Here is a 27995-nt window from a genome sequence, read left to right on the forward strand (position 1 = left end):
AGACTATACAGTTTGTGGTTGTGTTGTATTGAACTGCATTGGCATGGATCATTCCCATTTCCCTAATTTTCTTCACAAATAGCCAACATCACATTGCAAAGTTGCACCACAGTCACAGAATTTGATTACCATCCATTCTCAACCTGTTTTGTCTAAGCTTTGTATGGAAAACACAGTTGTTGTGTCTCTGATTCTTGCTTCTTTATTGCATTAACTTATGAGCAGAGTTCAGTAAATCACACTCAAAAATACAAACATACATAACATACAAAAACAGCTTGCACACAATGCCCTCATTTCTGTCTGTCTCTCTCATGCACACACACAAACACACTCACACACACACACACACAAAACATTGACAGACACTCACATCCATTTACCACAGCTCTGTAAAAAAACAAACAAAAAAAGAAAACATGTGAGGCAGCAATTAAAGCATCAAATGAGTTTAAAGCTGTCTCCACTAGGTTTTGCATTGATACATCAATCATTCTCATTAATTACAGGTTAACTCCTGTGTCTTCCTGTGGGGTACAAATACACAATCCTTCTCTCTTTTGCATAGTTAATAGATGATCAGCAGGAACAAAGCAGAAGTGCCGCCTTGCGTCTTGAATGCCCAGCCAACAGTATTTTATTTTATTTTTTAAAGATTTTTTTCCTCGTCTAAAATAAACAAAGACTCTGTGCAAGCATACATTAGTGTCAATCACTATTAAATACACTCTGCTAATTTTTTAACATAAATGATTTCTGTTCCAGTAAGCAGCCATGTTGCCCTGTTGATGAAAGTGTCAAATGTCAGTTTTAAAAAAAATATTTTCCATCAGCATTGAATGATGAAAGGCAAGTAGGCTTTTGTCAGCACCAGATATATATTAACCAACCAAAAGACATACAAAACTGGTTGTTTTTGAACGTCGAGCAGGACACACATTTGACCCTCGACTTCCTTCTTCACTCCACCCAGCTCCACTTGGACATATAAATCAATATAGCTTCAGTCCAGTATCATTTGTAAATCCATTTACACATCAGGGCTCATTCAGTTCGTGTCACCTGACCTCTCCCCCTCTCAGGTGCATGTTTCCTGATAAGCTCTAATGATGCTCTCATAGGCTGGAGGTGGGGTCTGTGTAACATGGAAACCCCTCAAACCGTTGTTCCCCCAGAACGACTCGGGTCTAGAGGGGGTAGCAGCCGGCTGGGCGGCGGGTTGAGCCGACCCGGACGTTGTGCCTAGAGTCGGCGTACGAGGCAGCGTCGTCTGGCTCCCCTCCTCCGCCTCCCTCGCAATTTGGCTGCACTGAAGAAGCGGGTGAAAGGTGGAGGCCCTGAAGCTGGATTTGTGCCCCAGTGGGTCCAGGTGATCCGGGGAGGACGTCTGGCGGTGGAAGCTGAAAGCGGCGCTGGCCAAACTGTTGTTGCTGCGCCGGTCGTAGCTGCTGTTGCGGTTGAAGCCCGGACGGTTGCGGGAAGAGGCGCGTGATTGGCGAGGTGGGCGCCGGGTGATGTTGGCAGAGCCTGCTCTGCGTCGGGACATCCATGTCAAGACAATGTAAACCAGGGCCCCCAAGACGAGGCCCACGGCCATGGACACACAGAAAGCTATGATCAGTGGGACTGTGAAGAGACAAACATGTCCAAAATGATCAATTATGGTTTGCAATATGTTTTTTTTTTTTAAATCAGTACTTTAACTTCCTCTGAAGTCTTGCTTCCTCCATGATTTGCGTTTTACTTCTCCCACCACATTGACTTTTTTACTCTCCAGGATCATTCTGATGGACCACAAGTTTAATAATAGTAATATACATACAATACATCTAAATGCACTTCATTGCTAATAGCAGTCTTTTGTTATCCCCTGGGAATGGAAGGAATTTTAATTAGGATCTATCTATGGCCTTAGCAAGTTTACAACAAAAAACATCTGTTTGAAAGAAATGGAGAATTGCCAGCAGTGTCTAACAAGATGGTGCATCTTGACGAAATAATAATAGGCTTCCGTCTTTCATGTTTACCAGTGTAAGTCTCTCAGAGAAAACAAACTGATTTAATCTCTTTCCCACACAAAAAGAGGGCACTGACTTCTGCTCACTGCTTCTTCTGCCTTGGAAGCAGTTTTGCCAACATGAGCGTGTGCTTGAGAGAGAGAAGAGAGAGAATAGAGCGGCTAAGACAAATCCTGCTGGACTTCTGCCAGGGAAAACAAATCAATTTCCTTTCAATACAGTTCAACGCTAAAGAGACTGAACTTATTTTGCCACCAGCCCATATTTCCACAGCACACTTAAGGAGAGGGGAAAGCAGACACTGGCCAAAAGTCATCTGGAAATGACATTTGGGAAAACTGAGGAAAAAGAAAAAAACACAAAGAAAATATAGCAGTAACTTAAAGATTTAGACTGAGTGTTTTTTGTTTTTTTTGGAAACTGGAAAAGTTCTCTTTGAACGTGCTAATTAGTTTGATAAAGTAATCTCAACAGGAACCAGGCCCACATATTAAACCTATTGTAGGAGTGATTAAAGCTTAAATTCCTGAGGGAACAACAGTGCCAATCATAGAGACCACATGAAAAAGGCAAGACCGACTACAAGAGAAAGGAAATTGGGTAACAAAAACACAACAACAAAAACACTTACCAGCATCGAAAGACTGAAGTATTTCCAGAAAGAGATTTGTGTTGTTCTCGGCCATGACTTTATCTGCTCCGTTAGAGGAGAAGAAGAGAGACTCAACTCAACAAGTCTTTATTACTTCTCTTCTCTCTTCTTCTCCCTTCTCCTCTTCCACTGTCAAGTCTATAAGCCCGTCTTTCTGTTCTTCTGATGGGTTTTCCTGTCTTTCTGCCTCCCCTCTTTCCTGTTCTCTCACTTTCTCCCCCTTTTTCGTCCCTTGCTCACTTTCTCTGTCAGTGTGTCTGTCTCCCTCAGAGGGGAGACTCAGCCCAGCGGCACACAGGGCTGGCGGCTAGCTCTGGCAGTCGTCTTGTTTATGGAAGCGGAAAACTACACTGTCACATTTCCTGCTTTTCTGCTTGAAATTAGCAACAGGAGTGGCTTATCTGTGCAGGACAGAGATCCTGGAGGTGGGGAGACAGGGTTGTTTCTATAATCACTTCCTCTCCCATCATTTCCTTCAGGTTGATTAATGTAAAACAGTATCACCCCTGCGCCGTGAGGCTCACTTCTTCAGCTTTCATCGTAGGAAAGTCCACCACACTCACCAATATTTTTGTTCCTTTCACAGATGATAAATATTTCGATCGCCCTTATATATATTTTTTCCTTCCACCACAGCGACCGCAGGCGACAGTGTTACCGTTAGCTGCACCAGCACATCCAGTCTTGGGTCTGAAATTGGTGTTGAAGGAAAAACCCACAGCTGGGATTGATGGTAGCAACACCATAAGTGCTTAGTTGTAATGATGTGAAAAAATATGCTACTCTGGAGCATTTTTGAGTGACTATGTGGATATCTGCCTGTTTCTGTTCTGATTTGCAGCATATTTGTTAGTAAGCTCAGTCTTTCCACAGTGTCTGCCAGGTCAGCGGGGCCTGCGTCGGACGTCTGGTCCTTTCTCAATTCAGGACAGATCCAGTAAAAACATTGTAGTTTGATAAGATAGAAAAGCAGCACAGATACTCTTTCATTGCAATTTTTTTTCACTCCATGACAAATTAGGATACAGTGAATGAAAATTAAACTCCTCATGTTACTCTTTCTTGATCCCACACATTGTTGTTTTAGTACACGCAAAGCCAAATCTGCAAGGTCATCAGTACAGTCAGAGGGAAGGATGCGAGTAGTTTTATTGGTATGTATCTTAATGTAGACCAGCCCGTTTGTCCTATCAGCTTTGCGTTTTATTCTGCAGACTTAACCGTAAACAGTCCTTAACTTTACAATCTCAACATTAGCCATGCCAACTCATTAAAGCAAGACAGAAAACTGACTCTGAGACAAAGCCTTTGTGAGAATAAATTAAGATGTCGACCGCGTTCTGCTTTCTCACTGGCAAAGAGAAAAATAGAAAGGCCGGACCAAAGCTTGAACTTCCTTTAATTGTTGGCTCTGCAATAAAATCTGTCCAAAATAACCAGCAAACACCCACAACGCTCCATGAAATAGTGTGTGTGGCCATTGTGTTATGTTTTCATGTAGGTGGGTAACAACTGTTCTGTTCATAGGTGGAGGAGAAATTCTTTGTGCTTGACTGAAGTTCATGGCTTCATCAAAATGTCACTGGGTGAAATATCATAGGGCAGAGAACTGGGTAATTACAGTGTGGAGGCGTTAATACCTTAACAAGGATATTTTCCTTTCTGAAAGGACTGGAAGATTAAAAGCATAAATGTCGAATATACTTAATTCAAATCATACACAACATTGAGCGGTTTTTAAAAGCCAAAGACTGATTGATTTCCCTGAACAGTAGCATCTCCTATCATTTTACAGCACTTTATAAACCAAAATATTATAGGAGGGAAAGGTAATAGAGATACAGTATATGTTTTAGGCATAGAGAGGCTGTGTTGGCTGAAGAAAAAAAAGCCCACCATCAGGGAGCGTCAGAGTCCACTAATTTAACTTGTTCCCTCTATCTCCTCCTTGACCAGTAGATGGAGTTATACTACAGCCTACCAGTAACTTGCCAGCACATCAGCATGCATGTGCACAACACGTCCCCTCCCAATCTGTCCATTTAACATGTGGACTTGCCTTCTGCAGAGAGTCGAAAGGTAATGTCTCATATTTTACATACAAATGACTCTTATCATTGATTGCTGTGTATTTTCTGCATACGATCCTCTGATTATTGTTTTAGATACATACACTGCAATGCATCCTCCTCCTCGTATGTTGTGCTGCAGAAAACAAACCTAGAGTTTTCACATCACATGCATTGTGCAGCTCAGAGTTTATACAGTTGTATGTTTATGCTTTGCTATGACACACTTGACATACACTTTTTTGCAAGAGTTTGAAAAACATGTGACCTTTTTTTTTGGTCATTACCTTTTACACTGGGCTGCAAACAATTCATTTAACATAATTTTTTTTGCTATTATGATTTTTTCCCTCTCTTTAAGGAAGAATCAGTCAGCACAAAGTTAAATAGCTTATTTAGATACTTTACCTGGACATAGAATAGAGTTACAGGCCACTATTTCTCTCTTTGGGCATTATGTTGATTTTAACATGCAGGTTGACAGCAAACTTTCTAATGAGATTTTGGAAAACTGCTGACTATGCATGAAGGAGATTACCACTCTGGCGGTCTTGGTCCCAGCTCTCTGCCTGTGCAGTGATTAGATAAGAAAACGGATTCTAACGGGGAAGATTTTTCCTATTGACCCGCTTCGCGCTTTGTGCCTGCTCTCTGCTCCCCTCTGCTGCAGCAACGGCTCCTCTTTCTTTTTTTGCTGAATGCGTTTCGGTCCTGAGGGGTTCTGGACGGTAGAGGTCACCCCGAGCCGAGCTGCATAAAAATGTAGGAATCAGCAGTCTGTCCCTGCTGCAGAGGAGCTGGCCAATCCAACTAAATCTCACAGCGTTTCATCACACGGGCAAGTCAAACAGCTGATTCTGATGCCTTAGCCGCAAAATGGTTTGATTTATGATCTCATTTATTGGGTCTGAAGTGCTGATTTTGTCGCTGCTCTGTGGGTTATAGGTAAACTACCGAGGTAATCAATTTTCCCTCTGGCTTTTCTATGATAATCGTGATGAGTAGGCCTGTAATTTGGACGGATTATGTATTTTTTCATTTTTCTTGTGCCATATACAGTATTATCAGCCATAACCTGACATTTTTTAGTGGCAATGTGAAGAAACGTTGCGATATAGTTTATTTGGGATGCAGGCAGCTTTGTCAATGTTTTTTTTTTATTATAACAGCAGTTTGCTTTTGGGAGTGAGAGCTTTTAATGTTGAACAATTCCTAAAATCTCAATCACCCTTCCTGCCTCACATCATATTGACTAGCTGAGAGTTTTTTCCCACAGTAAACATCATGTTTACTCAGTCACTCCTGACAAATAATCCACAACAGAGCCTCAAAGGCCCAGACAATACAAAAAATTAGAAATCTGGGCTCACAAATGGATCGTTGAGGGCTCTTCCTGCAGATTCACATGCATAAAATTAACCGCATTCACCTGCTCCCTCCACCTTACCACAACAACATGAAGCCATACCACTAACTAATCTAAGCACAAATATGTACACACAACTGATTTATCTTGATGTGCAGTACATCTTGACTGTCAGTATGGTGTACAGTATATAGACCAAAGGATCTGCAGTCAGTCATTATTTATCAGCCTTCATATTTTGTATGCCCACTCCTCTACTGTCTCTAACTTTATTGAATGACACTGTGGCCGGAGCAGCACCGCTCCCCTTTCAGCTCCTCTAAGAGCTCTCCTGAGATGATGATGAAAGGACTTGTCTAATGGGATTACACATCGCGATAAGTGCTCAGAGCCGAGTGCTTCATCACGCCTCCCTCCTGCATTTCAAAGAGTGGCATTGATCTGCTGTGGACCAGCTATACTGTATGTTGGATGCAGAGTTTTAGAGACGTGTTTTATTGGAAGCGGCGTGTTTTGATTGTTTATATATAGTATATCACTGTTTTTCAGATGTGAAATTTTGAATTTATCTCATAGAAATCATTTCTAAAGAGGAAATCTGCTATGTTTAACGTGTTATTCCTTAGATATTGTAGCGGGTTTGATTTGTGAAACAGAACAAATCCCCCTTTAGCCCGAGCAGCAGAGATGCAGACTGTAGTGGTGATGTCATGATATAAATCCTGGAGCTGCTCGATAAGCAGTGCACAATGGAGCAACCCACAGGACTCAAAGAGCAGCAGTGGTCACTGCATTCAGATAAAGATTTATTACTAATTTAGTACAAATTGTCATTAGTTCAGTACATTAATGCGGTCATTACAGGATCCAAGTCAGTGTAATTTTACAGTTGTTTAACAGTGCATGTTCTAACAGAAGGGAATCTGTAATGACAAAATGCTCATTGTATATATATCTAATATTTAGGTCAAATACTATTAGTCTGGCTCCAGGAATACAGGTCAGTGGCTGTCAGTGAGGTCATGTGAGAAAAAAGATGAGGAATAAGAATTGATTATCATTAATGGAAAAAAGTAGGCTAAACATAAGCTATTCATGGTTATCACAATTTTGTGTTATCTAAGTAAACTGATAATTCAACAAAGCTATCACTGTTCAAATACACAGGTGAAACAATAATACAATACATCTGATATTATCCAGTAAGTAACAAATACTATATCTACAAAAGCTGTTAACAAAATGAGTCATCAGTTCAAGCCTTTAAAAGCTCAGATTTCCAACTAACATCTATATGTGTGTCTGTAGATGTCGACTTTATAGTCCAACACCACATAATGTAAATCCTGTTTTGGAGTCGATTTTCACCCTTTATGTTAATTCCTCTTTAGAAATTCACATCAAGTAAGCAATATGTTGTTTCCATCACACATCTGCTGCAGCTAATTCTACCCTCTGTTACTCCCTCTTTTGGTCTCTCTCACTTTCTCTCTTGCCAACACTTTCTCTCTCCCTCTCTGACTCTCTGTCTTACACACACACAGCGGCACCAGAAGATACCTGGCACACTATTGGTCCTAATGTCTCAATGAGATGGAAGAGCCATCCCTTTCGATTGGACAGCAGGTGGCAGCGCATGCAGACGAGGAAGCTGTCCTGTCTGCAGAAGTAAAAGGCACAGGCAAGGGAGGAGGGGAGGGGGGGCTCTGAGATGATCAGTACATACACACACACACATGCATGCTCTCACACATATACAGTGTGCACTTACATCATCACTGGAGGAGGAGCGTCGCTGAGTGTGAGGATTGCAGGCTGCTACTGCAACAGGGATGACTTGAGAGGAGAAACACAAGCAACATGGACGTGATTCAGTCTTGATTTCTCTGCAGTCAGTGAGAAGACGCAGAAAGAAACTACTGCAGCCCAGTCTGAGCCCCTGATCGGAGCATGAGAGCGCCGCCGCCGCCGGGGTGACGCGCAGAAGTTGGGACGTGACTTTGGTGACCTCGAGGCAGCGAGCGGCATGGCATCAGCCCGGCACTACGGACACTCCACTCGGGACATTGCCAACGTGATGCAGAAGCTGCAAGGTGGGTGTAAAATGCTTACTCACTCACACTGCTCCACCTTGGTTTGGTTTGCAGTGGTTATTTTAGAGGTGACCTGGAGCTTGGCATGACACAGCAAAACAGTGTGAGCTAAGGACTGTAAAAAAAAAAAAAAAAAAAAGCTTTACATGCATCATCTCCTTTTTGCTGATGAAACCTGTGAGTCTTATCTCTCGAGTGCTGGAATTCATTGGGCTTATAAATGTGTGGTAGAAGGGAGAAGGACATGACTGAACGGGATACGCAATGTCACAGCAAGCAGCGTTCAAGTACAGTGGAATATTTTCGGTGATTGTCAATTATGTTTTGTCGGGTATTCAGTTGCTATCAGTGATCGAGTTTGCTTTACTTTCTATGGAGTTTTTATCCTTTTGATTGCGGGTGGATGTAGCTGGCAGTCAGTGTGCATTGAATTATGCAGCATGTCAAATCTAATGGTGTAACAATTAGGAAGCAACCAAGATGAAATAAGATTAAGTGAGTGTGTGTGTCTGTGTGTGAGAGAGAGATTGTGTTGTTGTATTGTCTTTGAATGCATTTACTGCCTGTATTGATGTGTGCACATGCTTCTTGCTGTATGTTTGCTGTCTCTGTCTGGCATGTGCACATACTGTATGTGTGTGTGTTCGAATGCGGAGCAGACAATAGCAGAACTAATCTCCAAATAATCTGACAGGATGAAGTGTACCCCCCCCCCCCCTCCGTCTTAACTCTGCTGTAGTAGCTGGACAATCATATTTCCAACTTACTGTACTCATAATTGACACTAGCATGCGTTACAGGTCTTTTTAATCATTTGAACCTTTGACCCATAGAAAATAAGCAATTCAGTTTTTTTTTTAATCTTATCTAATTTCACTGCTGCTCAAACTTTTCTTTCATGCACGCCGCAATTGCAGCAGATATCAGCATCTATTGAATGTTTTCCCTTCCTGCAAGTCAAATAATGTGGGTGTATTTGTTTTCGTACTATAACCATTTCACAAATATCTATTCTGTGTGGCAGAAACACACACACGCCCCTTTACCGACTGATTCAGATTGATGACACTTGCAAAGTAGCAGGAAACGTCAGGTGACACCAGAGCTGCTGCTGAGATCCAATATGGCTGCTCCCTGTGTGGCTTCTGAGGTGGCAGTTTCTGTGAAAGCCGAGAACGAACAGCATCACCACCACCGAGCCACGTGGCTCCTCTGCATCACTCCGTGCAGGTGTGGGTGCACGCGCTGAATCCCCGATTGCACTGTGATTGATCTAATTTTAGAAGCTGCTGTCCCCTGAAGCTGTCTCTCTCTCTCTCCGGTGCGAGGACAGGTTAATGCAGATAAATATTCAGGGAGGATGACACAATTAATTCAGTTTTAGGATGCAGCAGCTGACTCATAATGAGCCAAGGACGAATCCCTGTGCTATATATTATCCACTCCATAGAGAAGTTTGGTGTCTTTGCAAACTAATAGTAGTGAATATGACCCACACAAGTTCACAGAGAGTCACATTTAACTCTCTGAGGCACAAAATGATGGGAGCTGTAAATAAATACCCTAGAACAGTAGCTTTATTGTCGATGTCTCGTGGCGTGTAAGCATCTCAGATAAGATGTGCCCTGTTGCCATGGTTATCTATACACATGGCTGGACTGTGGTTTTGTGGGGACGATCCTGCTTTACCGCAGCCACGTGTGTGTATGTGTGTGTGCTCTAACCATTCATACACAGGGACAGTGTTATGTATGAGGTTTTCTTCTGCTTTTAGCCTTGAGTGCTGTATGTATGTATTGTGTTTGTCCGACACGGTCTCTGTGGTGTGGATTCGCTCGGGCATCTGTTATTCTACCTGTCACCCTTTGCGCTGTTTATGCTCCTCTGACTACATGATCACATTATCTTATGCACAAGGGGGCACCTGGGATCTAATTTGACCTGATGTTTTAGTTGATGCATCCTGGTTGATGTCCATCTCCTGGGAGACAGGAGATGGGAGCCGAACCTGTGATGATATCATCATCATCAAGAAGACGCTTTTGTAGGAATCAAAGCGGAGCAGTTGTTGTTTTTTTAATCAGTCTGAAACATGAAAGTGGAACATAACATAACATTAGCATGTGTTACTTACCTTTGGTATCAGCAGATTTCCTATAGCTAGTTACCAGCTTGGTCCCAAATGGCAGCTGTAAATGAAATCAGTGTTGCCTTTGTTCAGGGTGGTTTTCTTTTCATTTTCTGAGGACTGCAGTAATCATTTCCCTCCAGCGGGATAATTGTGTAGAAATTTATTATACTTCTGTGTTAATGTTCACTTGGTTTTTGAGGAAAACCTGATCGCAATATAACTCCTTACCACCTGAGAGTTAAACATAGGTAATCTAATACTTTGTATGTCTTTCATAGTGTGATTAGATTAACATATTTTACTTCTTCCCCTCAAGAGATGACAATGTTCTCAAATTAACCACGTTCCACAAATCACCAGATAGCATGAAATGAACTGTACTCCCCCCAGGCTCAATTTGGAAGCTATTAGTAACCGCTCAATGCAACATCAAAACAATCAAAAGTTTTTGCCCCAGTTTTGGGGTCTGTGTATTTCTCCCTTCAACCGTCTCTTTTGGTGTACCTCTCTGTCGCAGTGAAAAAACAGCAATTAGTGACACCATATGGCGGAGAACGGCGAGGCCGCTTTGAACACCTCCCAGCCTGAACTCCTCCATATGCTGTGGAATTTGCCCGTTTGTTGTCTCTCATTAATGAGAAAATCGATGCACTGTTTTTCCTATTTCAGTTTCTCACCTGTTTTTCTCCGTCGTGGGCGGCGGAGGCATACATTTCCCGCCTACACCTCTGGGTTTTACCGTCTGGTAGGGTAGGTAGTCTGCCTGTGCAACAGACAAGTTTGCTATGTCTCATTGTGGTGGGAGCACCTGCTTGAGTTTTTTTCTGTGCGTGGGCTGTGTGTAATCCTTTACTGGCAACTTGTGATCAGGTAATACAGAGGGAAATAGCTGCACATGGAGATTCTCAGTCGGTTCTGGCTTGTGTGTGACTACATGCAAGGAAATATGCATTCATGAGCCTCTGCTAATGTTATTTTGGTTAAAGAAGAAGATGCTGAGCAGGAAAGAAAAGTTTAAGTTATAGAAGAGTGCTAAAGGGCGAGGTCAGCACATCTGGAAAACATGAGCGCCCCACACTGAGAGTATAGTGGATTGATGTAACAGGGATGAGACAGGCAGCAGGAAAAGCAAGAAAATGCGACTGGACGACAAGGGGGGGAGAGACAGAGGGAGCCCATACACCAGTTTTTAAGCTCCTGATTGCTAGTGGGACTGGCACGGATCCTCAGGTTGGCACAGGGCCAGGGTGACATCCTGTTGCCAGGGGCGACATTATGGTTCGGCCGCAGCCAAGGAAGGCCGAAGCAGACGGTCACCTTGAGCCATGCCAGCCTCCTGTTTAGTTCTGACACCGCCATTTATCGTCTGCAGCTCTGGATACCGTGGCTTCACACACATGCATGTGCCCACACTCGAAACAAACACATGGTGTTAAAAATAGATGTGATGCATCTTTTTTTTTTTCTCTCTCCTGCTATCACACCACTGGGAGTCAGCAGTTTAGCTGAGTGGTTAAACAGACCCAGAGCAAAGTCTTCAAGGCCGCTGCAACATTAACATGGAGCCATTACACTGTTGTTGTCGCCTCAGAGCCGCGACAGCAGGGTCAGCGTGGGATAGAGCTGCGGCATTAGTTGTTATTTATCCCGATGCTTCTTCTGCTCGTCTTTCCGGATTGTGTTTATGACTCGTTGCCATAGCGGCGGTCGCATGACAGCCAGCACAAGCTTTTTTTTCGCCCTGTGGGCTTATTGGCCATGTCTGGTTCAGCTTCTGCTTCAGTAACAGAACATTATGTTTGATAAAACTGCACGTGTGTGTGTGTGTGTGTCAGTGTACTAAAAGGTATTTGTATTTAGTCCCTGCTACTTTCTCAGTGACAGCTTCCATTGCAGATCAGATTATAATCTCTTTTGCCCTGACATTCAGCGAGAGGTTGAGTGACATATCACAAGATTAGGTCATTGGGGGGTCCCACCCATACAATATGGAGCTGTCATCCAATCTGAACCCTCTTTGAAAGAACACACCTTCATGAAGGTCAAAGTGTATTTTAGTATTATTGAATTAGTGAAGCAAAGTAAAACACACATAAAAAACTCATTGAAGTATTAGTTCAAACCAGGTCATTAACTCAGGCAGTATTTTTTAATGATTTATCTCAAGAGCTGACCTCTCTTCTTGACATTTCTGTCTGCTCTCCTGCCAAACTGTCCGTCCATCTAACTTGAACTTCACAAGGCAAATAGCCTAAATGTTATGCAACACATGCAGCATTAAATGAAACTGCACAAAGACTCTTTATAGATAGGAGTATTTACAGGACTCTTTGATGCAAGGTCCCGTTGACCCTGTGTGGACTTTGAGCAGAATTACAGCCTTGGGCCACACACTGATTGTGTGATACAGTTCCTTCAGCCTCTCGCTACCATCTCTGATGCTTTCTGTCAGATCGAGGCATCAGATAGTTTTGATGGACGTTCAGAACAATGTCCTCACAGATAAAAATCCTAACACCCGAGCCCGTGACCCCCCAAGACACATCCAGCCTCTGTGTGTAATAGTTTTGAGTCTCGTGCATTCGCTTATCTTTCACCGACAGACACCTCTGTCCCTTCTTTTCACCTGTCACCATGTGATTGGATGGTGGGAAATTCTGCCTCTGGCCGTCCATTTAGCACTTGAAGGTTTTTTAAATAGAGGTCAGATTGTGACGCCCTGAACTCTGAGAGGTCAACCATGCAGCCGGCCCGTGATGATTTCTGCATACGCTAAGTTAGGAGTGAAATAGGTAATTCCCAGGTTTTATTTAATCTGCCTGGAGCACCAGATGGGCCGGGTTTTTACCGCAGCATTTGATATATTCAAATAATCCAACAAAACTCCCACGGAAAAGAACATTCAAAGTAGACACAGGCTTGAATGAACCTTTCAGCACCTCATCCTGTTTATAAAACCAACTCATCTTGTACACATATATGGAAAAGAAGACACTTTGACAGCAGTTTTGTCGCTGTTTATCCCTCCTGAATTCAATTACCATGTTGCCATGTTCCTGGAAGGAGGAGGGTCCATCATCCCTTTTCATTTACCTTCAATGAAAACCAAAGCAATGGAAGTGCCGTATCTATGAAATGTTATTTCCTGTTGCATGCTGACATCTGTCCCCCAGGGTCCCTTCTCACTCTGAGGCTCCAGACACAAACACAACCTGCCACCTGACACAACACAACCCTCGTCCTTTAATAATTCAAGAATGCTCAGTGAGAAATAGTGAGCGTTGAGGTGATATTTAGGAAATGTGAAGGAAATGAATAATGGGATTACTAACTGGACAGGTGGTTGATGAATAAAACAAAAGGCATGCGTCTGCTGGCTGCAAAGAAATAATTGTTTTTCATATATTCACACCATCGGTAAGACAGGAAATGGCCCCACCTGGATAAGCATAAATACACTCAGGTGGTTGTGTGTGACAGGATTTTGTAGATGATTCTGGCTCTGTTCCAGGCGGTGTTTTTATTTCACAGCAAAAAGACCAGACTTATAAGTGAATTTGTTGCTCCGGCCACAGTGATTTATCTAGTGTGCTGACGCCAGTCCTTTCACTTTACTCCTCCCTGTAATGTGTGGCGGGCCACTGAACCTGGATAAGGAGCTTAGACTGTCTGACCCACTCCTGCACCCGCACTCTCACACAAAGCATCACATGGGCACACACACAGAATCATCACACACACACATTCATAGAGAGAGCGGCAGAGACGCATCAAGCTGAAAATGTTTTTTCAAAGCCAAATTGAGTCTTTCTAATACTCTTAGTGGCAGTGAACGGTGTTTTGATATGACCCCTGCTGCCTCCAGTGAAATAGATGTTTTGTATTAGCTACATGTTCATGTCGGTTTGTCTATGGTGTTAAAATTTTGTTTTGTCCAGCTGAATGGATTTCTCTTGATAAAGGAGTCGCTCAAATTTAGGGAGGTCGAATGGATTTCCATAGATGTTAGAAATGAATCGAATTAGAAACTAAAAATGTTATATTTTTTAAAATCCTTCATGCACGATAATAAATACCTTTACTTTTTCCACGTAAATTCAATCGCATTCTCATCTGCCCTCTTTGCTTTGTGCGTTTGTGTGTGTATATGTGTGTGTGTGTGTGTGTGTGTGTGTGTGTCAGTCCTGCAGGTGCCGAAATTGCTGAAATTACTGTATCAGTGGCCTGGATTTAATGAACACTGTGATATTTGGACATTTTTGTCAGTGACAAAGTGCCTTCCCTGCACATCTGCTACTGAAAAGGGAGTGATGGTGCTTGAAAGAGGAAAGAGGTTGTTTTGATAATCACTTTGACTTGTTCCCCCCTTCTTACTCTCTTTAATATGGTGTCATTATTACTGAAATGTAATTAGCTATGCTAATGGGCTGGCATTTGGACTTCCGTCTCGGCACTTATGTTGGGACTGGTAAAAATGTGGTGTAAATGAAGTGGGGTTGGTGAATGGAGAGGCTGAATGGGCACGTGAGGGTGGAGTGGAGACGCTGAGGGTGTGATAGAGGGTGTTATTGAGTATTAGAGCTAAAGTACGCCGGTGGAAGTGCAGAGAAGGGGTTTTTTAAATTAGGAATTGTTGGGGTGAAAGAGAAGAGCTGGAATCAGGAAGTGGATAAAGACGCTATCGGGGGGAGAAGAGGGGTAAAAAAAAAAGCCTCAAAAACCTGTTAAATCACTTTGTGTGTCAGCAAATGTGTGTGTGTGTGTGTTGGCTGCAGGTTTGTGAAATGTATTTGTATGTGTGTGCAAGTATGAAGCAATTATAGTGTACCTCTGTAGCACACAACAAAGCCATCCATTTAGTGCATGATAGCTTTAACAGGCGTGCTCCATTAAGGTTGTACTGCAGCATAAGATGCATTATGGTCAGAGAAATCCTAAAAAAAAAAAAAATAAATAAAAAGAGAGAGAGAGAGAGAGGCTCCTGCTATCAACACTGCCTCTGACTCTCCCTTGAATGATTCATACCAGCACGGTAAGGTCCTGTTCTTTGAATTTAAATAGCCACCAGCTTGAATAATATTAAGATGATATAATTGAATTAATGCATTACTAAATTAATACTTGACAGCGGAGTGTGTAACCTTGCGCGGTTTGTGGGAGGAGTGTCTCTCCGTGTCTTGGCCGGCCGTAATCAGTGGTGGTGAGTTGTGGAGTCATTAATAGATTAAGAGAGATCAGAGATGCTGAAGCGAGGAGGAGCAGGGTCATCTGGGAGACTGCAATTTAAAAGCTGAGCTTATGCTGAGCTGGTTGATTTTTACTGTCCCGACTTGTCCTGTCTTTCCTTTTCTTTTCTTGTCCTGTCTTGTCTTGGCTCATCTCATCTCGTCTTTGTTGGTTTCTCTGCAGCACTTCTTCATAGGATCCACATTTTTTAAAGTGAACTCCACTTACTTCAAGCTTTTCATAACCACTAGGTGGCGCTGTGCCTCTTCACTCTTCTCCCAAGACTAAATATAAGAAGTCTTGGCTGCTCAGAAAGCAAACCCAAATATCCTTAGGGTGAATAGATTATGATATGAGCAGAAGCAGTGTTATTCCGCCCTGCAGGAGGCTGTTTGTTTTTCCTTTAATGGCTGAAAAGAGGCTGTTCCTCCTCTCCTCACGAAGCCTCGCACCCCGCAGACATACCTGTGTGAGCGCCGGGCGCTGACCCACGTCCAACCTCCACAACCTCAGAGAAGGATCGAGTGTTTTGTGGGGCTGCCAGGAGCTCCATTAGGGATCCAGACCAGCTGAGGTTCAGTCTGTTTTAACCCTCCAACCCTCCTCCCTCCTCCTTTTCTCTCTTGGACAGACTGAAACACTCCTGAGCTCTGCAGCCTAGAGGAGTCTGTTGGTCTGTTCTCACACATACAGTAAACGTGGAAACGCTTGTCTCCATTCAGCTTATTGTAGTCTGTGTGTATCTGTGTGTATCTGTGTGTGTGTGTGTGCACCTGCTCACCCTCCATTTCTTTTCAACTCCCACGGTGAAGCCTAATAAGTCCCTCACCATCTTGTTTTGATTTTGTCCCGGGGTTGTTTTTCTAAACAGTTTAGCTCTCCAGGGAAGTTCGTCTTTTCTTAGTGTCTGATACGCAGCTGCTAAATCGAAGAGTTATCAGAAAAAACGTACCAACAGAAACAAAAAGAAATGTCATGTTTTAACAGACTATTTGGACTTCTTCCACCATGGCTGAGATTTCTATGTTGCCTCTTTGTTCATTCACTGTGTTAAAGCAGATTCATCGACAGGTTCAGCACCTTGGATAGTTCCTTCACACGATCGACCTGAAGTGTATACTATATATAGCTCTCCAGGAATAATTTATCAGGTGGCAAAACACATCTAACTTGGCAGAAAGACGGGTGGTAACAGAAACAAATTGTTCAACAGTCAATAGGTTTGTTTCATTATTTAAATCATTGACAACGTGTGAGCCGAGCAGCGCCACAGAAACAGCAGTAAGTTAAAGAACAATGGATTTCTGTCTATTTGTCTGGCTGAAGCACGGTATAGGCCAGGCAAGGATTTTCTTTTCTTGTGGTAATATTATTGAGTAGAAATGATACTGAGTGTGTGCGCTGTGAATGCCTCTCTGGATTCAGCTCTCCACTGACATAAAATAGCGTTTTTTTTTTTTGTAGCCTTGAGTGCAGTAGTAAAGGCAATGTATATGTAAATATGATACATGCATGAATATTTCTTTGAACTCAGCTACTCTCAGTCGATCTGTAATAACTGCACACATGCACACACACTGAGTTACATTCGCAGTGACCACTCTCTATGTACACAAATGTAAAAGGCACACTGACAGACGTGTATTTCAAAGATAGGTCTGTGGAATAGGCTCATGATGGCTCTATAAAGGCCAGTTTCAGGGCTGTTAAAGGGAGGAGTGTCAGCGGTGTGATTATCAGCAGACAGATAGCGGATGACAGCTGCCATTGGTTATTGATGACTTTCATAATTAAAATCGCTTATGGGTGGGGTGGGGGCCCATAGAACAAAAGAGAAAATCACACAAATGATGAATGATCCTTTCATCTTTAAGGCTGATATAAGACCCACCACGTTATCCTGCAGGAATATTGCTTTCCAGGAAACTCTCTGAATGTGGTTTCAAAGAAGAAGCCCAGTGCTTTTAATAATGCCAGAGCTCACACAGCCTGTGTTGTGTATTTGTTGTGTCTGGTCCGTGTTGCGCGTGTGCAATGTGTGTTGGAGAAAATGATCGGCAAAATATCAGGAAATGGACAGACGGGATAAAAGAGAGCACAGGTCAGACAGAAATACCAGACGGTGAGAAGGAGAAGGGTCATCGTACAGGAGCACTAGTGTTTTTCTGTAATGTTACTGCAGCAGTGGAGAGGATTTGGGGTAATTTGTTGTTTCTGATCCTATTCCTAGCTCTCACATGTGGAGAGTGTCTCTTTGGATGCTAAATTTAGAATAGTTGGACAAATAATACCGCCATTGTCTTCAGTTTGTTTTGATGGTTAAGTTTTACAGTCACAGAATATAATAGATATGAATATAGGTTAAACACACGTAACCCTGCTTTCCTCCCTCTGGACTTGTTGTTAGTATGTACGGAGACTTTAAACTCAGCTCTTACAGCATATACTGCCTATATCACAGCCAAATCTCAGACCTCAGATATTGTATTCACCTCAATTGTATTCTGGTCTATTCAGTAGTCCCTCCCCCCGGAGAAAACAAACACACACACAGATGTACAGTACGAGATGAAAGAGGAGCCTTTTTGAAGAGAGTACAGCAGCAGATCAGACAGGACGACTGCCAGTGATCGTCTGCTCCCCTGCAGGCTCTATAGAGTAGAAAGCAGCAAGCCTCAGAGCACCGCGTGGTATCTGTGTGGATGAGAGACAGAGTGAGGAGGGGTATTAGAGTGGCAGCAACACATAGGGAATTCCTGCACGTCTGTCCCGATGCTGTGCGGCATGTGTGTGTGTGTGTGTGTGTGTGTGATGCTGTCAGAGTAAAGCTCCTGCTTCCTCCCCTCCTAACCTGCTAAATGGTCCCCTTCAACCCACCCACCCACCACCACCACTCAGTTCTCTCTCTCCACATCAGGACGGGGCTGCTGTGACATCATTCATTCCCACGCACTCTGATTGGCTGGTCAGTGGAGGGAAGCGGATTGTTCCCGCAGCCTACAGTGAGAAATTAAGAGAGAGAGAGAGAACGTGGGAGGGAAAGACCGAGGTAGAGAGTCTGTGAGAGGAAGAGAGAGGGAGAGGGAGAGAGAGGGAGAGAGGGACTAAGCAAGAAAGATTGATGCTGAGGCAAGCCGGCACTGCGCCGCCGCTCTCACTCACACTCACACTCACACTCACTCACACGCTTGCACACACAAACAGTCTTTGCATCACGCGTACTCTCACATCACACTCCCAAGCTGCTTAACAGGCAGGAAAAAAACAAAAAAAAAACACTGAGTCTGACTGACTCTGCAGCCCGTTACAGCAGGACAGGAGACAGGACAGAGGACAGCGTGGCGTAAAAAAGACGACAGGAGGAGGACAGGAGGGTGAAGCTTTCGTCCCTGCTTTGCCCCAGAGCAACAGTTCCACCGCTGTCATCTCGTGGAAAGGTCCAGAGCTTCGGGGGGAGCGCTTTAAAGACAGCTCTCTCTTCCCTCCCACCCCAAAAAAAAGAAAAAAAAAAAAAAAAGAGAGAGGGGAGAGGCAGCAAGGGCAGGAGCAAGGGCAAGTGTAGCCTCTCCTGGAGATTGCCGTGGATGTCCTATCAACGTTCCCATGAAAACAGGCGGGAATCGAGGCGTTGTCAGGGGTACAAGATGGCACGACGAGCAGGGGGCGAAGCTTCCCCAAAAAAGAACTCATCCCTCAACCTGGTGACGGGGTTCTTCCACTACCTCCGCGGTAAGTGGCACAGCTCGTTGCATGGCCGTGATACGATAGATAGAGAGTGTGAGGGAAAAAAGAAGTACAGAGTGTGTGTGTGTGTGTGTTGTTCTGCATGTGTGAAATGTTATACTGTTTGTGTGTGTGTGAGAGACTTAGTGTGGCACTGCAGTATGGACTCTACGTGCCTACTGTATGTGAGTGAGTGCATTTCGCAGCGCAATTTCCCTCAAGTGTTCCCTGCAGGGAAGGTTGTTTTTTCTTTTTTTTAGGCTGTGGGTGTGGTGTGGTCTAAGCGAAACATTTAAAGGGGGCGTTTCCACCTTGGAGGAGTGTGTGTGTGCGTGTGTGTGTGTGTGTGTGTGTGTGTGTGTGTGTCTGCATGTGGAGGTCGCTGAGCTCTGAGCTGTACAGCAGGTGAATCAGGCAGAGAAGTAGCAGCTCACTGCATGCGTCAGAGCACAGCGGGCAGACTGTCAAAATGTTTGAATCCTCATCTTTCTGTCTGACTCTGCGGTCGTGTTTCTGTCTGTGTTTTAGATACAATGCACTTCTCCGACTGTCTCACTGTCTCATAGACTGGATAAGACTGGAAGATTGTATTCCTGTGGACTGGTGTCTTGTCACATTTTCTATTCATCCATGTGTGGAAATGAGAATAGATTGTTTTGCAGCTGAGTTTGTGCATGCACTTCCTTTGCTTTTACTGTCCGTGTCTGAGCCAGTCTTATCACAGTTGGTCTTATAGCACCAGGCTAGATTATAATGATATGCCATTAAGGTCATCTTCACCGTGGGGGGGCCGAAGTGGGGGAACTCAGGGGCTGCGGCTGAAACTAATGATGATGCAGGCCAACACTAGCCGAGGAGGTAATCAAGTGTGTTAAAATGCCGCTGCGAGGCTCGGTTTCTGAGGACATCTGTATCCCTTTGTGGTATTGAAAGAATGTGAGCGTCTGTCTGTGCATGTGTGCATGTGCGTGCGTGCGTGTGTGCGTGTGTGTGCGTGCGGCGAAGTGCGACTGTGTGTGCGCAGAGTTCAAAGTCACCTCGTCCCTGAGACTGTGGAGGCTGGCGTATACCCACGTATGTGCAGACATGTTCTCCGTCACACATGTTCCTGCCGTAGGATGCAGATGGAGGGAGTGGGGGGGGGCAGCGGTGGCAACGGCTGCTAAGTCTTTCTCATTCTCATCTAATATTACCTCCCATCAATATTTGATTATACTCCCGGACCCAATCAAAAGATTAATTCATAGAACGAGGACCAGCTCAGTGGCACGTATGACTATGTGTGAATGTATCTGCATTATGTATGAACAAACCCCACCACACACACACAAACTCACAAACACACAAACACACACACACACACACACACACACACACACACACACACACACACACACACACACACACACACAAACACCTTGCTATCCATCTGCCCACAGTACCCAGTGACACACTAACCAACTTGAGTGTAATCAAAGCGTCAGCATATTTCATTAAGGTAGAGGAAAGCACTGTGTCAGGCGTCCTCTCTTCGCTGATAACGCGCTTATCTCAAGGATATTGCTCTGCGGCGCAGACGGGACGGAAAATAGAAAAGAAGGAGAAGAAAAAAAACAACATTGTCACATGTGCCAATCACTGTACGCATGATTGGCTCCTTAGTGTCCCATGTAGACTATACATCTGTGTTGTTGTACATTATAATAGGGTATATGTGACAGCTGCACATGTTACATAGCACAAGTCCCACTTTTTTTTATTACATAGGCAGTAATGAAAGGATGAATTACAGCAGTAGTGTGTTTGTTGGCTCAGAAAACACTGAAGAACATACAGTCTTAGTCCTATCACTATGATGTTTATATGTATGTATGTTTGCCTTTGCACATATGAGTGACAAGGCTTGATTTATGGCTTGTTTTCATTTAAGTTAAGTGGCTTTTTAGGGGATATAGTCAGCAGACATCTATTCTACGCTATTGATTGCGTGTTTGTTAAATGGGCTTTATCGCCGTCGCCCACAGACAGTGTCCTTCAGTATATGTAGGAAAGTCAGTACATTAAGTTAAGGTTGCCTATATGTGGCATCCTTCCTTTATTGCAATAACATACTTAACGCTTGAAACCTGCGTTCTGAAATGAATGAAAAACCTCCTATAGATCACAGAAGAGGTGCATGTCATCGCATAGGAAGAGCCGCTGCCCTTCTATCATCTAAAGGGCATTTTTGAGAGCAGGATTTTCTGTCCACACTAAGAGGAGTCCAGCCAGTGAAAATGCCATCTCTAAATGTCAAATGCCTTCCCTTACTACATCAGCGTAAGGTATGATTTGGTGCGACTGTGTTCAGACACATTAGACGGAAAGTAATAATATCAAAGTTAGTTAGAGTCGTCATCCAGCTGTGCAAAAACCCAGTCGGCTCTCAGAACAATAGACAATGGGAAGATTGTGTTTTAATCCGCTCTTTGTTTATTATTGCATGTGACTGATAAGTGATGCTCTGGGCTCTGATTTACAGATGAGCAGGAGGCCGTGCAGAAAAGGACATTCACGAAATGGATCAATTCCCACTTGGCAAAGGTAAGAGAGTCTGGTTGATTCCCACTGCTCCTGCCAGCATTGTGTTGTTCCCTTAAACAAACACATGGTGCTTGTGGTGTTTGTGGATTGAAAACTTCCCCCCATCTCGTTGTTTTTTTCCCCCCACTTCAAATCTCTTTTCTCTGTTATACACTCCATCCTGCTGCAGTGCTCTCTCTGACATTTGCTCCATTTTCCAAAACACACTGTGGAGCTGGTCATGGGACTGACTGTGCCAACTAAGACCACACACACACACACACACACACACACACACACACACACACACACACACACACACACACACACACACACACACACACTCACACACATTCCTGCTTGCATGCCATTCATATTCCTTTTTATTCCTCCAATCTCTCATGGCTTGTAGCAAGGATTTACTCCCACTCTAATTATCACCTTCACATTACAGCATTTAATACACTGTAAATCTTTTTTTTCCTGCAAGCAACTGTCAGTTATTTTAGTCGTACTAACCTATGGGCACTCTGTCTCAATACGGGCCAATTTAGATTGGTCAAGATAAGAGTTTTTAGTTAAACACTGCCCTTCATTAGCCTCTTTAGAGAGCCTAGACAACAATGTATGTGTAAGTTAAACTAAAAAGATTACACTTAATGCAGCCGCATGCTTAAGAGCCATCATACGCGTGCAATTATTGTATTATACAGCATTAGGCCCCCTCAATTTAACCCATTACTGCTTGAATAGTGTGTCAGGAATGGGTGGACAGGGCAAATATGGCACGGTGCAACACAATTAAGTGCTATTTCAATCTGCGACGCTCCTCTCAAGGTTTCCTGTTTGATTACGACAGCTGTGGAGGCCTTGAACCGCAGTGACGTGGAGCAGAAAATTCATTTGAAAAGCACTCTGAAGGGAATAAACCTTGACGTAATATTAGATATCATGTCTCAGGACCGTGGCAGCAGAAAATAACACGCAAAAAATTTAAATGCCTTGAATTTTTAATAACATATGAGATAAGCACATAGTTTATTTATTAAGTCATTTTCGGTGGTGTCTCTGTGCTATTTCATGGTCATTGAATATGCCAGTGTTTGTGTGATTTGGGAAAAGATGAGCACACAGAGGCATACTAAGGAGAGGCAACCCCAAAAATATGGATAGTTCAACATTTTGGGATAATATTTGTTATTTGCCGTCCTATAGAAAGTCTGGTGAGAACAACACCACTCTTATGCATTAATATATAGATATATTGTGATAACTAGTGAGATTCAGAGGCGTATAGGAGAGTTGATTTCTTCACCTTTAGACTGAACCAGGTTAACTGTTTCCACCTGTTCCTGGTGTTTATGCAAAGCTAAGCTAATTGTTGTTTACAGCTGTACAGATAAGAGCGTTTTCATCTAACTCTCAACAAATCTTCCAATGTCTATAAGTCTTCTGGTAACTGCTAACAGCATGTGTCTGGTTGACCAACAGTCGTCATACAAAGGCCCCATTGATGCAGCAATAACAGAAATAATCTGCTATGACAAAGAGCCTGGAAATTTCATTTAAATTCCCTTTAATTAAACGATTCACCTAATCAATAGATTAGCGATACCATCACAGCTCCATCAGAAAAGATAACCATGTTTGTTCCCCCCCTCCCCAACGCTCCTCTCTCTACCTAGTTGATCAAATTAGTTGCTCTCCTCCTCCTCCTCCTCCTCACCCATCATGAAACTGCTTACCCTTTCACCTGATGCCTGACGTTGCCATAGTGACACTGATTGGCCCTCGTATTCGTCTTCAAAAAAACGTCTTAGTCGTCCACGACGGCGGAGAGCTTTGTGCTGAGAAGGGGCCAAAAGTCAATTCAAGCTGTTGCAGGGGGGATCTGTTGGAATAAGGAAGTGCATTTCTCAGAGATGTCATTCCTGAGGGCTTGTGGAGTTTAAAAAAAAAAAAAAAGGCTTCTTGTGGGCTTTTCTCACATTTATAAACAGTCCACAAAGAAGCATTTAAAGAGACTCATTAGAAAAATCTGAGAGCGAGAGAGACAGAAAGACAGACAGAGGGAAGAAGCTTTAACAGTTGGTTTAGCTCTGCTCTCCGAGGGATAGATCATGCCCTTGGCTATGCAGATGATTAGGCCACTCCAGTTATCACAGGTCTTTAATACAGTGCCTAAAGGTATGTGATTAATCGTTAGGTGAGTTGAGACACGGCAAAAGGTTTCCTTTCACTAGCACTCCCCCTCCCCCTTTTTACTTTTCTATTCCACAGGTATAACAAAAGAAGTCTTATGAGCTCGGAATGAGAGAGAGTGTCTATAAGAGAGAGGATGTACCGAAGCTGGTAATTTATACAGAAGATTAATGGCTCTCATTACCCGGAGAGGTTCACCAGATTAAGTCACCAGTTAGAAAACCAAAGGTATGAACTGTCGAAGAGCAGCAGGGCAGTGTCTTTCATTTGGTAAACAGAGGGCGACTTTGTTTAAACCTTCAATTAGTCACATATATTTTATTATTTCTCGCCTCAAAAATTCTTGTCTACAGAGGCACAGTTTTTTGGGGGCTTCAAATAAATATCACGCTTTCAAGTTGCGCCCAGCAGTGGAGTGACATGTGAAAGAGTGAAGGGAGGGGCGGGGTGGGGTGGGGTAGGGACTCACTACTCAGTGAGCGGACCCCAAGTTTCCATTTTGACAAATCCTTTCTGAGAAGGTTAAAGCTTAATTAGGAATTGGCCGGTGTGAGCAGCAGAGGCCTCATCGTCTCTCAGGCGTTTTTTTTTTTTTTTTCAGGCAAACAGCTTTAGTGCAGTAATCAGTGAACCAAGTGTTCTCAGAGATTACAGCAGCAGTAAAGTGAAGTGAAGCTCCCCGCTCCTCTGTCGGTGTTTATTTCCCTGCCCCCCCCCCATACTCCATCTTTTTGAGAGAGGAGCGAGTGGATGAGATACACCATGCAGGCTAAATTCAAACCCAGCACATCTTTGGCACTGAGCTTTGTGAGTGTCTTTTCTGGGGGTTTTTTTTAGTTTTTTTTTTAGTTTTCAACCTGCTAAGTATGTTTCTTACTGTTGCTTTGTTGTCGGTGAAGTCAATAACTTGTCCTTTAGATGTTTAAGTCGGTTTATCTGTCAGTCCACTACTTTGGTCCAGACTGAAATATTTCCACTAGTCTTACTGCTACTAGAACTATAATAGTATATCATAACAGTATAATAGCAGTGGTGACTGACACACCAATGTATCACCATCAGAATAAATATAAGCTTGTCAATTACTTCGAAAATACCAGCAAAACTAAAAAACAAAATCAGCCTGAGCCTTAATTTGAATGCCAAGTCAAAATGGATATTATGCTCACATGCTAAAATAAGATGCTGAACATGGTAAACATTATACCTGTTAATCATCAGCCTGTTTCCAGTGTCATTATCAGCGTGTTCGCACTGCTGACGCCAGCATTTAACTCAAAGTGCTGCTGTGACTAAGGACATCCTCTCAGAGCTGCTACCGTGGCTGTAGACTATTAATCTTGTCAATATATAAAGCCAGTACAGCACCTGAATACAGAAAGGCCCCAAAAATGATGGGATCTCAAAGGCAGCACAATACCTGCAATATAATACCTGCGCTGGGACAAGGACTTTCAATGACATACATTATGGGTTACATCTTACTGTCAGATATAGTATATATTTTACAGTCCATATATAGTCCCTTTTTTGTTGTAATATTTTACATATTATATAGACTTTTGGTAAAAGTCAGTTTCTCTTATTCTTTCATGCATTGTATTATTAAATAGTACAGACGCGTTCATCCGGTTTGACCCAGGTGTAATGTAGCTCACTGTGAGTTTAAAAGTCAAATACACGGTTGATTTTACATTCAGATGATGCCCATTCAGAAAAAAATACATTACCGTCAAAAGATTTGCACAAAAGGTGTCTAGTATCAGTTGTTCTTCAATGTGGATGTATTGCAATTCAAAGTGAAAGCCTATATTCTTCTTCTTCTCTTTCTTTCTGCCCCTCCCTCCATCTTTCACGCTGTTGATCTTTTGGAATCCACTGAGTCAAGTGCAGCGGGGGAATAATACGAGAGCACAGACAGACGAACATGCTGAAACTCCTTTGCTCACAATCAATTATGGCCCAGACACTCATAAGTAATTAGCTCATTAAGCTCTTGATTTATTTTTTTTTAGCTCATGTGGCTGAGCAGAGGAAATGGATATTACTTTCTTATTTTGTAATTAGTCAGAAATTTCCTCATTAGCTTTGGGATTATCATGAACAAATAGGTAAATTTAACTTCAATTAGCTTGTGGTTTAATTTATCCCTTTGAAGGGGGTCTTTCTAAGTGTTTCCTCTGTCACTTTATGATAGGGGCACGAGTGCTGTGTGTCTGAATATTCTAATATCCAAAGCCATGAAATGACATTAGAAGAGGAATTAGCAAGAAGAGCTACTGTATTTGCTAATTAATTTTGAAAGATGTGAGGTTAGTGTCCCCCCTCTCTCTCTCTCTCTCTCTTTCTCTGCCTTCTATCATCTTTCTCGCTGCCACTCTTTTTACTCAATTATACCACACTCTCGTTTTTCCACTTTGTTGGGGGGTCGTAGAGTTTTCTCTCTCTCTCTCACCACACACACACTCACACTCCCAGTCCATTTACACGTGCTAACACAGACACACTCGTCTCGTGCAACACATCCCAGCTTCCGCCTCTCCTCTCTCTTCTCTCTCTCCTCTCTCACTCTCTCGCTCTCACTCTGTTAATCTCCCTGTGAATGGCTCGTTCGTCTGAATGCTGCCCCCCCCACCCCTCCCTCCTTCCTCTCTTTCTAAACCTCTTCTCAGCCCCAGCATGTGACTGTGCTTTAAGAGAAATCCTTGATGTGGCGTCGGAGAGAAACTAGAGATATGTGGATTTCCCCGAGTCTGGAAGTCTGTGTCAGGTCATGGATGAAGTCAGTGAGAAGGATACAGTTTGAAATCATCAGCATATTTTAGGATTTGAGGACCCCCATTCAGAGCCCGCTGAGTCCCTGCTTATGGCTGACTCTAGCTGTCAGTAATACACGCCGCCGCCAAACTCTTTCGCGGCTTCCAGAACATTTTTCACAAGGATTTCCTTTATCCATGTTTCACAAGTTTAAATTAACGTCTTACGGTGTAATATATTTATTGTATTCTGGTTATTTATTCGCTGCGCCTCTTAAAGCGGGATAATGTGCAGAAAATCAGTTCTTCAGACATAGTTTCATGTACATTGCGAGAGCTATTAAGACTCAAATCCCAGGGCTTTGCATTCCAGACAAACTAAGAAAGCTTTGTTTGAATTAATGGTATGCAACTTTTATGTAAACAGGGAGTTTACAGTTTATAAATACTTTTGTTTAAGTAAACCCTGAGGTACTTATCGAGCAACATCTCTTCATGCATTTCTGCAGTTGCAAAGATTAGATTTTTTTTTACCTCTCCAGCTCTCTCTCTTCATCCGTAAATGTTAATAACTGAATTTCATCATTGCTCCATGTTTTTACAGCCCCCATTCATTTATTTTACGAAGCAAAAACATAAGAAATTACAAATAAAACCCGTGTTTCTGTTTGTTTTTCCACTCAGCGTGCACCGCCTCTGGTGGTGACAGACCTGTTTGAAGATATAAAGGATGGTGTGATGCTGCTGGCGCTGCTGGAAGTCCTCTCTGGACAGAAGCTGGTGAGTCTCGTGGTCGTCTCTCCAGCATGTGATTTGGCCGCAGACTTCAAATACTTCATATTCTCCTCTGATCTCGCTGGATTAAATTTTGACTAGATCACGTTGAGTTGATTTAACACAGAGCGGCCTGGTCAAGTAGCAAAAAGACTGTCAGCGGTTTTTTTTTTTTGATTGCTTCTTGTTGTTGTTGTCAACATTGAATCTGCAAGCGTTTTTGACAACTCTTAAAAGAGCTACAGATCTAACGCAGGGCATGTGAAGCAGGCTGTAATGACATGGAAATGCTTATCGATTGAGTTGTATTAGGATGTTTGAATTGAATAGGAAAACCCAGATTAACAAGGACAGATGAGAGAACACACACACACACACACCGAACACACACAACTCAAACAAAGACTCACACACACCTTGAGG

At 43.1% G+C, this 27995-nt stretch overlaps 2 protein-coding genes across 9 annotated transcripts in view; one reads left to right on the top strand and one right to left on the bottom strand.

The window, feature by feature from the left end:
* Positions 1-817: 817 nt before the first annotated feature.
* myct1a (myc target 1a) lies at positions 818-3046 on the bottom strand. Its single transcript, XM_085770912.1, has 2 exons — positions 2650-3046; positions 818-1626 (listed from the first exon to the last, which is right to left on the bottom strand). Exons 1-2 carry the CDS (start codon positions 2702-2704, stop codon positions 1079-1081), a joined length of 603 nt encoding a protein of 200 aa, XP_085627038.1. The 5' UTR covers positions 2705-3046; the 3' UTR covers positions 818-1078.
* Positions 3047-7876: 4830 nt separating this feature from the next.
* Positions 7877-27995, top strand: part of syne1a (spectrin repeat containing, nuclear envelope 1a) — a 147759-nt gene continuing 127640 nt past the window's right edge. For 3 of the 8 annotated variants that reach the window (XM_085771462.1, XM_085771463.1, XM_085771458.1), the window contains exons 1-3: positions 19066-19284; positions 21800-21861; positions 27483-27578. In XM_085771462.1, the coding sequence (XP_085627588.1) occupies positions 19140-19284; positions 21800-21861; positions 27483-27578 (303 nt within the window). In that variant the 5' untranslated portion in view covers positions 19066-19139. Of the gene's footprint in view, positions 8199-19065; positions 19285-21799; positions 21862-27482; positions 27579-27995 lie in introns of those variants that run through there. The other 5 variants (XM_085771464.1, XM_085771465.1, XM_085771461.1 and 2 more) reach the window with 4 other exon arrangements.

The sequence above is a fragment of the Trachurus japonicus genome, chromosome 24, assembly GCF_045865225.1.
Source record: "Trachurus japonicus isolate A0001 chromosome 24, Traja_1.0".
Classification (NCBI taxonomy): Eukaryota; Metazoa; Chordata; class Actinopteri; order Carangiformes; family Carangidae; genus Trachurus; species Trachurus japonicus.

What these genes read in the sequence shown, in the direction of transcription:
- myct1a (XM_085770912.1), bottom strand. Translation starts at nt 2,704, where the DNA reads ATGGCCGAGAACAACACAAATCTCTTTCTGGAAATACTTCAGTCTTTC. An exon ending in ACTTCAGTCTTTCGATGCTG is followed by an intron (nt 1,627 to 2,649) that starts GTAAGTGTTTTT and finishes GTCTCTTCACAG; the next exon opens with TCCCACTGATCATAGCTTTC.